Below are 12,979 nucleotides of genomic sequence, written 5' to 3'. Positions count from 1 at the left end.
GTAAATAAGTAACTGTGAAGACTAGAGAATAAGTCTGCTGTGATAATTTCAAAAGTTACCACAATATTAAAGAAGACTTCACAGCAAGAAATATTATCAGAGATAAAGCTAGATATTAATGAAAGATAAGTGGGTCAATTTACAAAGACACATAACAATCTTAAATATGAATGAAACTAACAACCTTTAAAATATATGAAGAAAAATTGATGGAATTGAAAGCATGAATACAAATCCATAATTATAGTTGGAACCTTTAACCCTCTGCTTTTAGAAACTAGTGTAAACAGGTAGAAAATCAAAGAGTGGGGATGGAGAGGACCTAAACAACATTATGAACCAACTGTACCTAAGTGTAGTTTTTGGAACACTCCAGCCACCAGTAGAATACATATTCTTTTCAAGTGCACATTAAAAGAGCTGAGGCCCTGCCTATGGGGCTTGTAGTCTATCTAGAAAGATGCCATGTGTGCCAAGGAAGTATCAGGAGAAGAAAAAAAAGGCATGAGAATTAGTGCCTTGAGGGCTAAAGGATCCCAAACAGACTATGACAACTTTTACTGCCAGTACCACCCTTCAGTATTTAACCACACAATGTCTAATTTTTATTTAACTTTTCCTGTTTCGAGGCATTGTCACTATGCTGGGATTATGTAATTGTGAGCTTCAAAAGCAGAGACCACATCGTCTATAACTGTGTCTCTTCCTACAACAATTAGCACAGCGCTTGCCATTTAGATGCTAAAAAAAAAAAAGATTTAGAGTAAATGGGGTTCAGAGAGGGTCAGGTATTTTCCATGGCCATCAACTCTGCTCCAGACCAAAGTGGGTGTTGCCGCTTTAACTGTGGTGTCTGGGCTGAAGACCAAGACTTAATTGTGGATGACCGTTCCTTTTCTGCTAGCCACTGCTAGGTACAGTGGGTACACAAAGAGAGTTCACAAAAGTCCTTGAGAAGCCAGATGTGATGGCTGTGGTGCTTCAGTGCCTCCAGCCCTGCAAAAGGCAGAATGCCAGGGCTGCACTGCGGGAAGCTGACAGTCCACTCTGTTTGCTCACCTCCCACAGGCTGAAGTTCACCTGCTTTCTGTTGCATATTTGCCAGTGGATGTTTTAAGGTACATCCTACTGCCCTGGGTCAACTATCTCAAGGATTTTCCCCCAATTGTATTCATTTGTGCATATAAATTCATTAGTTCTTTAAAGCTGAAAGTATAGAAAATTATAAAGAAAAGAAAGATCGGTTTTTCAATAATCCAGAAATAGTAACTTTTAACATTTTCTGTGTAATATATATATATATGTATGATAGATAAATATACATGTATAGAGAGTGTATGCATGTGTGTAAATGTCATGCTGTCTGATCTGTTTTTTCTCCCAAATACACCATGAAAGTGAAAGTGAAAGTGAAAGTTGCTCAGTTGTGTCCCACTCTCTGCAACCCCATGGACTATACAGTCCATGGAATTCTCCAGGCCAGGGTACTAGAGTGGGTAGCCTTTCCCTTCTCTAAGGGATCTTCTCAACCCAGGGATCAAAACCAGGAATCAAACCCAGGTCTCCCGCATTGCAGGCAGATTCTTCACCAGCTGAGCCATAAGGGAAGCCCATAATATCCCATAAGCATCCTTTACTCTTTCCATGTCAGTATGCTTCCATTACAACATTTTGACATTTGCCTGGTATTTCACTGCTTACCATAATTTATATTAAAAAATCCATTTTTTGGCTGCTTAGAATATTTCCATGTTTTGATATTTTTAACAGTTTATTTATTTGTGGCTGCACTGGGTCTTCATTACTGTATATGGACTTTCTCTATTGAGTGTAGGATATTCTCTAGTTGTGTGCAGGCTTCTCATTGCGGTGACTTCTCTTGTTGCAGAGCATGGGCTCTAGAGCGCAGGCTCAGTAGTTGTAGTACACAGTTGTTTCGCAGAATGTGGAATCTTCCTGGATCAGAGATCGAACCCATGTCCCCTGCATTGGCATGCAGTTTCTTAACCACTAGACCACCAAGGAAGCCTCAGATTTTTCTTATTATCAACAACACTTCAGACATAAATGTTGGGGTACAAATTTGCTTTGGGCTTGCATTATATTGTAAAAGTGGACCTTTTGGGCCAGAGAAAATGCATCTAAGACTGTCGCTACATATTTGTGATAGTGGCCTCTAGACATGCAGTACTAACACAGTAGGAACATTGTGTAAGTTATTTCCCATACCTCATCACATTTTTAATTTATCCGTTGCTACTTTTGTTAATCCATCTCAAAGACTTTTACTGTTTTCTGTAGATGTTTTTTCACATACTAAGTACAAAAAGGAGAGACGAAAAAATGAAACATCAGCTAAGTGCCTCATTTCTTTGCTTAGTTTGCTTGCTTGTGTATTGGTTTGGTTTCCTCTCTTGTTCTGCTATAATGGTGTCTGGAAAACTCACACATAGCCAGCTTGACTAGTGAGAAAGTCCCTTTCCCTTCCCTAGAGCATGGCAGTGGGGTGCCCACAGATTCTGATATTACTTCCTGCTATTTTGGAAGCACAGTGATAAATGTCTACATTTGGGATTCCCTGGTGGCTCAGTGGTAAAGAATCTGCCTGCCAATGCAGGAGACATTGGTTTGATCCCTGATCTGGGAAGATCCCACATGCTGTGGAGCAGCTAAGCCCAGGCACCACAGCTACTGAACCTGTGTTCCAGAGTGCAGGAGCCACAACTGCTGAAGCCCAGCTTCCCTAGAGCCTGTGCTCTGCAATAAGAAAAGCCACCCCAATGAGGAGGCTGCTGCTGCTGCTGCTGCTGCTAAGTCACTTCAGTTGTGTCTGACTCTTAGCAACCCCATAGACGGCAGCCCACCAGGCTCCCCCGTCCCTGGGACTCTCCAGGCAAGAACACCGGAGTGGGTTGCCATTTCCTTCTCCAGTGCATGAAAGTGAAAAGTGAAAGTGAAGTCGCTCAGTCGTGTCTGACTCTTAACGACTCCATGGACTGCAGCCCACCAGGCTCCTCTGTCCATGGGATTTTCCAGGCAAGAGTACTGGAGTGGGGTGCCATTGCCTTTCCCGGATGAGGAGGCAGGGCACTGCAACTAGAAAGGAGCCTTTGCTCTCCACAACTAGAGAAAAGCCTGCATGACAAGGAAGACCCACAACAGCCAAAAATAAAGAAAAAATTTAAATGTCTGCATTTATCAGTGTCATCAAACTTTTCCATTACCTGTCAAGTTTCAAATTCTTTCCTAAGGCCTGATTTCTTTCCTAAATACCTGGGTTGGTGTTTGTGATGTTGGCTACATTTTATCTACTTTTTTGCACTTGTGGTCTACAGATGAACTGTGAAAAAGAGAGCCATATATGAAACTTTGAGAAAAATTGGAATCCAAGAGACCGGGATTCTAACGCTCCCTTTGCAAGTACTTCTAATACTCCCTCTGCCACCCGCAGGTGCGCAGGTTACTTAGCCTTTGTTGGATCTTACTTCCTCATTGCCAGGAACTCTATATTGCAGTCCAGGGGTGGTGTGGTGGTTGTGGATGGAGAGGAAACCTATAGAAAGCCCTTATTAAATATGTACTTGTGCCAGATACTATGTTATCTCATGAATTAAACATTATTTACTTCCATTTTAAAGATGAGGAATCTGAGGTTCAGAGATATGAGTTAAATTTGCAATCTAGGTTTGCCTGACTCCAAAGACCTTTCAAGGTATGAGTATATAAACAATGATGGGAGTCTTTTGATTCATGTGTTAGTTCATTAAGTATTTATTCAAGACCTGCTATGACTTACCAGGCACTGTGCTCAGATCTAGGAATTCAGTGGTGAATCAATTAGATATGTTCCCTGCCTCATGAAGGTATCTGTCAGCTGAGGGGGAAAAGAGACATTAAAAAGAAGAAGACACAAGTATATGATTATCAGTTGTGATTAGTACTGTGAAAAAAAAGGAGAGGATGGTGGGAAGGAATAACAGGGGAGACCTGATTCAGATTGAACAGGTCAGGGAAGACCTTTCTGAAACTGAGACCCAGAAGATAACTAGGTATTAATTAGGCCAGAATGGGAAGAGCATTTCAATGTTTCTGGGTGGGTGGAACTGCTGAAGGATAGAAAGCTGACCCAGCTGGTCCCCAGCAAGGCTCCTCAGGGTATGGAGATACCCTGATGATGGCCACAGCCAGTTTCAAGAGAAGGGTTGTGGCCATGTCCAAGTATGTGGTATTTCCTTAATACGTTATGTATTGGGGAAAGTCCTGTCCAGACATGGAAATGGCCTCTCCCTTCCCTTGGAAATTCTGGCATGCCATCCAGTTTTGCAACTTCCCAACCTGTTGCCAATCAGCTTTGCTGACCTATTGGCCCCACACTTGGTGGTGAAGCTCATACTGTTGTTCCTCAACTGGTTCGCTGTATTCTAAGACCAGTAAGGCAGAAAACTGGGTCACAGCATGTCTGCGAACTTTTGTTCACAAGTTATCTTCACTTTACACCTGGAATTTACACACCAAAGGTTCAGACATCCCAGAGAAAAGTTGCTTCACATTTTAACTAGCTGTATAATCATGGACTCAAGAAACCCAGCTTGCGTATTATATGGAATCAATATTCTGGACAACAGGGAAAAGGATTACATGCAATATTTCTGGATCCTGGAAGATGAAATTAAGCTACATAGTTCTTTTGGATAATGAAAAAATTAACTGAGCAACATTTCTGGATTACAGAGAGAAGAGTGAAAATGAGTCGCCCATTCTAGATAATGGAGGAAAGAACATGACTGACAGCCCTAGGTAAGAGGAGATCATTCTAGATGATGGGGAAGGATGAAGCTAATCAGAGACAGGCAGCCCAGGTAAGGACACAAGGTAGCAACACCTTCAGCCCTCAAGAACCAGCAAACAGGAAGGAGCAAGAGCGATGACAGCCTCCTTGTGTGCCCATCAAGCACAAACAGGGGAAGCTGTGCCTGGGGAGGAAGGTGCGCGGGGATTTGTTTGTTTCCAAGGCCTGCCTTCCACTGCTGCTCCATATGGCTTGGGGCCAGAGGGCCTCACAAAGTCTCAGATACCATGTGCTTAAATCACTTTTGTGACCCTACCACCCCTTAGGTTTTCACAGTGACAAAGATACACAGTTAGCATCTTCTTTTAACTGCTCAGATGAAAGGACCTAGGAATCAGCATGGAGATGCTGAGTGGGATAATTTAGTCACTGAGACTATGAGGTGTTACCATCAGAAGGGGAATTAGTCATATCCAGTCTAAATGCTTCACTTACATAGTTGAGGAAACCGAGGCCTAGAGATGGGGAAGTGAATGGTCCAAGGCCTCACAGGCATATCATGGCAGACCTGGGACTAGTACACAGAATCCCTGACTCCTAGACTGCTTCGTTAGGATGCCAGACTTGAAGCCATCTCAGAGAAGTAGAGACTAGACTTCTGGAGGAAGCTTTTAGAGACGGAATGGAAAGACGAAAGGAAATGAAATATGTTAACACAATGAACAAAAGTCTCCTATGAATTAGACACAGTGCCGGATGTTTCTATGTATTTTCAAACCTCATTTAATCCTCTCAAAAATTCCCCTTGATGGAGATATTATTGCTATTTTACAGCTACTGAAGCTGAGACTCAAAGTTTCAGTAACTTGTCTCGGGTTACATGTGGCTGAGCCAGTGTTTGAACCCAGGTCTATTGAAAACACAGGCTGAGCTTCTCTACCTTAGCTGCCTGGAAACATCAATCGATTCTCAAGATCATCACTGAGGTGATAAAACCCAAGACAGAAATCGGGCAAGACTAGCAGCATTTGCCGTTTCCTGTGGTGAGTAGGAAAAAGAGCAGAGACCTCTTTCCTAGGGCATAAAGGCAAGGTGACGACTAAGGTATGGGCTCTCCGTGCTAAATTCAGAATTCGTATTTTCGTGATATTGTCATCTGCATAAATTTAGGGTCTCTGATCTTGTTGTAGACATGGTTACCCCAGTGGTTATTTTCTTTTTGGTTTGTGTACTCTCTCTGCTCTTATAAATAATATTTTTATCCCTACCTAAAACTTACACTATTTGGTTTTTACACAGGCTATTTTAAAAATCTTGAATATAATTTGCTTCTGAAAGTAAGTTGGCCAGTAACCATGAAATCCCTCCTAGTTATTACTGAAATGCTTCTCTGCCAGTTCTTTAAGAAATTAGATCATCTCTAGATGAGTTGTTAATAAAAAAATAAATGCCAGTAGCATAGATATCTTCGGGCTCTTGGCCAAAAAAGAAGCCATCTGTGTAAAAGAAAACAGGCTAACAATTTTGGACTCTGGTCTCTGTGGCCACATTGAGCGTTGACCTCACTGTTAATTAACCCACATTAATTGTTTTGAGCGGGGGGTTGTGTTCTCTCATCACGAAAACGTCTTTTCCCCATTCAAACCACGTGGGGTTAAAACAAGAAAACAAAAGCCAAAACTGTTCCCCACACCCAAAAGCCCCTTCTGTCAGGGCTCCCAAGTAGACCCGTGAGAGCTGTTAGAGGGCTGAGAAGGGCCAGTCATCAGCACATACCATACATAGGTGGAGGGCTTGTTATTCTCAGTTTCCCGCCTCAGAGAGGATACCCCTATTGTTTTTGAAAGTGCTGACCAGGACCCACACTTCCAACTAAAATTCCTCTACCCCTGCAGCAGCAGCAGCAGCAGCAGCAGCCATAGATAAGTGTTTTGATGAATTGCAAGATGGACAGGGCTTACCATGCCCCCAGCCCTGCTGATACCAAACGCCTTTAAGATACAGCCTTTCCCATCCTAATCTACAAAGGAAACAGGAAAAAGGAACTTAAAACTCCCTGTGCTCAGACAGAAATGAGACTGTGACTGCCCGCTTCTGTGCTGTTCCTTCTTGCCTCTGACTTGTAAACAAGACCCAGTAGGACGAGCGAATGGAAAGTCACAAACCTCTGGGTGTTTGAAAGGATCCTTGGGACCTCATGCATGTCTGCGGAAACTGGATGGAGAGATTTGGGGAAGCATGGATTCTTTAGCCGGCTTAGTTCTCTGCGGAGTCAGCTTGCTCCTTTCTGGTAAGGTTTGGCTTTATTATTTTTTTTTTAAAGTTTTTTTTAACAGTTAGTGGCTCTGGGCTCTCTCACCAACGCCTATTGCTGGTTAACAAGGGGCAGCTGTGACACGGACTGTTTCTCTGTGAGTCTCCATTCAATATATGGAAGGATTCACCTGGAAAGTCCTTGTGGTGTGAACTGATTTTTCTAGTTTCTCTTCTGGATTATTGCCCCCTGTGTCACCACAGATGCTGTGAGGACTGACCAGGTCACTTTATTTGAAGAGACATATTTACTGTGGGACATTATTTTATTGCTCCTCATTCTAGCTTGTTTCCTTATTCTATACAAAAAAAGAAGAAACCTGGCTTTACCTGCTTCAGAGAAAATCTTCAGTCATTGAAAAAAAGTCAAATTTATGCTGAGAATCATGGGGACCCATTTAAGGCACTGTACAGGGTGTCATTTTAAAAATGAGAACAAAATTGCTTTTCTATAAAGGTTTCGTATTTGCATCCTATTTTATTCAAAGTGGTCAAATGCTAGGCTTTTGGGGGTTTTGTTTTTGTGTTTTACTATAGGGATCAGGGAGATAAGGGTTATATAATTTGTGTTTTATTTCAAAAACTATTTGGCATATAGTGATTTGTAAAGTCTTCGCTGGCCCAGTGAAATGAAAGTTTAGGCAATTACCCAAATCACCGGCCTCGGGAGTGTATTGAAACCTATTGTGGGTTTAAGGAATGGTTGGCCTGAGTATAGATTTAAGGTGTTTGTTGCTCAGATTCTCTAGATGGCGGCGTGGCTCGCACTTCACTTACCCTATGGGATACCTATGAACGTGGTATCAAATCATGGGATAAAGATCACAATGTAATGGCCATCAATCTCTCCCCTTCAGTTTGAAAGCATTAGAATCATTATAATGAAAATAGAATTGGTATAGGAAATGAATTTGGGAAAACTTACTGAAAACGATGTGGACTACGTTATATTAGGTATACTTGCATCAAATTCTACTAAATATCTGCTATACTATTTTATATTTTTCATATGTTTCCAATATTATTAACTGGTCAGAAATTAATCCAATAATATAACAGAAGTGCGTGGAAAGTAGTTTGTTTGTAGCTCTTGAGTTTGTTGTCAGTAATCAATATATTGAGGATATAGTAATATTTTAAGACTGAGTAACACAAACTGCTGGGAAATGAAAGATTATCTGAGATAGTTTCAGTATTTATGTAGAAATTGTTTATATTCATGTGGAAATGTTGATTTCTCCAACAATATGCATGTTTAAGCCAAATAATTGTCATAATTTCATTCTCAACTTGCTTTTTTTTCTGTGTGACTTCTATCAGTGACCTTGAAATCTGGAACTGCTTCTTTATCAGGGATTATAGTAATGCAAAGACCAGGGGTATATAGTGGCTCTGAAATACTTCTTTAGGTTAACTACTACACACACACACACACACACACACACACACACAAAGACACACACACTCTCTGTTTTAATTCTTTTCCCCCCATAGTGACTATGTTATGGCACTTCGCAATATAGGCTTAGAAAAGCTGTCATAAAATCAAACAAAGCAGAAATTAACACAACATTGTAAAGCAACTATACCTCAGTTTTGTTTTAAAGTACTTTTAAACAAACACACACATGCAAAAATGTTATGTGGCAAAACAGTTACTCTGTGTCTAAACCTTAGTTTTCTTAAAAGTACAGTGCTAACTTCAGCAGGCTGAGACTCAAGGAGAGGGGTTTCATGCTCTTGTTGAAAATGAAGGTTAACACCAGTAACGTGGGTTTCTGGAGTAGATCTGCTGTGCTAAATCCTAACTTACATTTTCCATCTAAGTCTCCATGAATATGAACACTGAAGGCTTGAGAGTTGCAACAGCAAGAATCCAGTATAATTATGTCTACAGGCATAGGATCCCGTTCTTCAAACCAAACTCCACTGGTGGACTACAGTAATGGAGTGAGAGGCTCATGACTTACAGACTTATCTCTCTAGTTCAGTGAGTTGTTCCTCATTCCCTACTTCTGAACAGATAGAACTAAAAGAATGTCACATTTGCCTCAATGAAGGGGACTCTGGGTGGTAGATGCTAATGCATAAGAGGATGTATGTAACTTTTAGAAGACTTCTATCAAATCCACCTAGATTCTGGTAGATTCCCCTCCCAATGGAGGATCATGGCCAATACCAGCTTACAAACAAGTTCTCAGAAATATACCAGATTTCCCCTTCTCTCCCATTCTCACCAAACCAGGCTGCTCTCTGTAAAGCATTGTATAGGAAGAAAACCAATAAAACAAATCACTCTCTGTGCTTTATCATAATATGTCCTCTGTGATCAACATGATCCAATGGAAAGTCTCTATAGCAGTTCTTCTTGCCTCTTTCCTGCCTCATTTGACATTTTGAGTAACAACCTGGGTTCAGAGATAGTGAGTGTCTTGTCTGGAGTGGCGGAGTCACTCCCGTTCTAAGGTCAGGGAGGTGGTCACAGATGGAACCTCTTGATTAGGGTTGGTCTTAGAAGGCTAGTAGCAAGCCTGAGTAATCAAGGGTGGAGGTGTGGAAGCTAGGATCAGAAGCAACTGGGAATTATTCTCAGAGGGAGGCTCTTTGCCCTCTCCCCAGATTCTCTCCTAAACACTGTCTTTGGGAGGTCTCAGCCTCTCCCTTTCAGTCCTACCCTGGGAGAACTTCCTTCGAGAGTTTTGTTCTTTTAAAACATCTCTCCTGGAGAAAAGGACTTGTCCAGTTCATCTCAGAAGACTATGCTATATATCCTCCAGGGATTCAGATGGGTGAGCTCCAGGTTTTTCTGACATTATTAATTCATCTCCTGGGACTTTATTCCTAAAAAAATGTGTGTGATTGTGTCACCAATTTATTCCCTATAGATGGTTTGTTGGTTAGAGCACAGAATCAGGATTCAAATAGATTTGTCTAGGCTGAAACAAAGCCAGAAGATACCACTTCAAAATAGATAAACGTCAAGTTATGCATTGGGGTTCAATAAATAGATTATGTTCAGTGTCAGATCGGGTGTGTTGAGAGTTCTATGGGTGACGTCTAAGTTTTGGTGATACACAAAATTTACAGGAGCCAACATGTGCTTTACTTGCTAAAATGGTAATACATAGCTATAACTATTTGCTTAGTAAAAATATAAGGTCTGACTTAGAGATGGCAATTGCTTCAATCTACTGCTCAAAGCATAACCATTAAACACTGGTGACACTAAGAAATTTGACAGCAAACAGTAGACAAGCAGAAGGATAAGTGCTTTAAACACTTTGTCATATGAGCACATTTAGTCAGGAGAGAAGAGACGAAGGAGCAGTATTTTTATGGGTTTCCATTTAGATGACACCATAGATCAATGCTGTATTTCTCCAGGTCTGGGATGCAGGGGTTGAGGGAGCTGCACAAAAGATAGAGTTTGACTTTATTGATAGAAACTTTCTAAAAGCCAGATCACCGTCCCCCTGAGGAGTGAGTTCCCACTCTGAGGAGGGATCAGGTTGGGTGATGGATAGATTTTAGAAATGTGAAAAGAGTGAAATGAAAAGGATCCCATCTGTGGCTTCTTATTGATCACTTAGGAGGTAGATAAGGGTTCCGAAGAGCCACCAAGATCTTTGCTCACTGAAATCAAACTGGGTGTGTTTTCTGAATGTGGGCCCAGCTACTCTCACTTTACCCTGAATTGTAACTAAATCAGCTTGGCTTAGGGGAAGAAAAAGCACATGCCCTTGGGCTGTGATGACTTCTTGAAGCCACTGCTCTGAGACTGAGGTGGAGCTCATCAGGAAGGCAGGAGAAGGAATCTGGAGTATGGATTGTGAGGTTACACACCTGGTTGTTGTTGTTTAGTCACTAAGTCGTGTCCAACTCTTCTGTGACCCCTGGACTGTAGCCCACCAGGCTCCTCTGTCCATGAGATTTCCCAGGCAAGAACACTGCGGTGGGTTGCCATTTCCTTCTCCAGGGGATCTTCCCAACCCAGAGAGGGAGCCCAGGTCTCCTGCATTAGCAGGCAGTTAATTTACTACTGAGCCAACAGGGACTCTCTTACACACCTGGAGTTAAGTTCAAATTGGGTGACCATGGACCAGTTATTTGACTGCTCTAATACACAGTTTTCTCATCTTTTACAGCTGAGAATACTTTTGATCCCTAGAGTCATTATAAACATCAAGTGTGATAATGCATATACATTAGTCAGCCAGTAAGAACTCTCTTAGCAAGTGAAGCTAGGATAATTGAAAGAGAACTGTTGCTCTGAGGACCACTGTGCTTGTTTAAGACCAGTCTAATCTTTTCCAGGTGGAGGGGGGTCACTTACTACTCATAGAAGCAGTCTCCTTCTAAAAGCCTTCAACATGAGCTGGTTCCTCAAATTTCATACTGGTCTCTCCCAGTACGAAGCCAGAACACTGGGCCTACTTTCCAGTGCTTTCTCTCACCTATCCCATTCATGGCTGTTCCACTTCAGCCACGTCCTTCTCCACGATTGATGTATATTTTCCTCTTGGCTCTTGTTCATGCTGTTCTATCCATTTGGAAGAGACATCCTCCATGCTTGCTCTGCAAACAAAATTCAACTCAGTTTGCCTAGGCCAATTCTTCCTGATGATGTTCTCCTAATTCTGAGTTCCCTTACCACACAGGCTGTGTCTTTGAACTCTGGGCACATGGATTTAGCCCAGTTAACCTTTAACATCTTGAAAAAGGGTATTATTTCTTTACTATTCTCTGTAGTGCTTGGAGTTTAATATGCCACAGTAAGAAACTTTTGGTATGCCACAGCAGACCTGAAAAAAAGAAAGCATTTGTTGTTATATGAAGGGTTTTTAAACATTGAAATAATAATAACAGTAATAATCAATTTCATATATGTATAGAAAGTAGTAATCACTCATATCTTAAAACGTTGGCTTATGTTAAATATTTCATGTAAATAAGGCCAAAAGAAAATCCCTTTCTTCTCTCAGGTGTGAAACATGAAAGGTATACTCATGAAAGTGGGTTTAGCAAGAGCTTTACCTAATACTATGTATTGTATGATTGCTGAATATTACTTTAAAGATATGCATAGTTTTTATTTAATAGATATTTATTGGGTTATTGCCTGCCCATATTCATTCATTCACTCAACTATCATTTCAGTCAGTGAAGACACACTGAGGACTTACTTTGTACCAAGTATTGTATTGGATACCAGGAATGCAAAAAAAGGATGAATCATTTTTTTTCCCCTTGCTAAACTCACTTTTTGGTAGGAAAGATAAATAAAGGAGAATAAATTATAAGATGCTATGATAAATAATATAATTATTGTTGTTGTTCAGTTGTTAAGTAGTATCTGACTCTTTGCAACCCCATGAACTGCAGCATGCCAGGCTTCCCTGTCCTTCACTATCTCCTGAAGTTTGCCCATACTCATGTCCATTGAGTCGGTGATGCCATCCAACCATCTCATCCACTGTCACCCCCTTCTCTTGCCCTCAATCTTCCCCAGCATCAGGGGTATATAAAAATCTAGCTTTTTAAGAGCTGTAAAAATACTTATTGGATTCAGTAGTTTAAAAATCCAATTCTAAAATCCAAATTAAACATAAGTGACTAAAAACATATAATGCTAACTTCATTAATTGCTAAATTTATATGAATATAATATAATATTGAAAATAATCTGTAGGTTAGATTTTCCTCACTTTCCCAGAACTCCTAAATAATAATGAATATTGCCCAAAATTATGGCTGATGTAGTTATGAGTTATTCATGGCCAAATGATTTTAAAACAAAGTAGATAAAAAGGAAAAGGGAAGAAAGAATTTCCCATCAGAAGGAGCACAGGGTGTGAAACAGCAGGGCAAGCTCAGGGA

General features: G+C 41.0%; 1 protein-coding gene across 2 annotated transcripts in view; it reads left to right on the top strand.

Annotated features, from left to right (window-relative positions):
• Positions 1-6,257: 6,257 nt before the first annotated feature.
• Positions 6,258-12,979, top strand: part of TEK (TEK receptor tyrosine kinase) — a 102,040-nt gene continuing 95,318 nt past the window's right edge. For both annotated transcript variants that reach the window (XM_040238006.1, XM_040237997.1), the window contains exon 1: positions 6,258-7,079. In XM_040238006.1, the coding sequence (XP_040093940.1) occupies positions 7,028-7,079 (52 nt within the window). In that variant the 5' untranslated portion in view covers positions 6,258-7,027. The remainder of the gene's footprint in view (positions 7,080-12,979) is intronic.

The sequence above is a fragment of the Oryx dammah genome, unplaced genomic scaffold (assembly GCF_014754425.2).
Source record: "Oryx dammah isolate SB20612 unplaced genomic scaffold, SCBI_Odam_1.1 HiC_scaffold_1, whole genome shotgun sequence".
Lineage (NCBI taxonomy): Eukaryota > Metazoa > Chordata > Mammalia > Artiodactyla > Bovidae > Oryx > Oryx dammah.
Note: the sequence above shows the minus strand (reverse complement) of the source record. Positions and strands in the feature narration are given on the sequence as shown.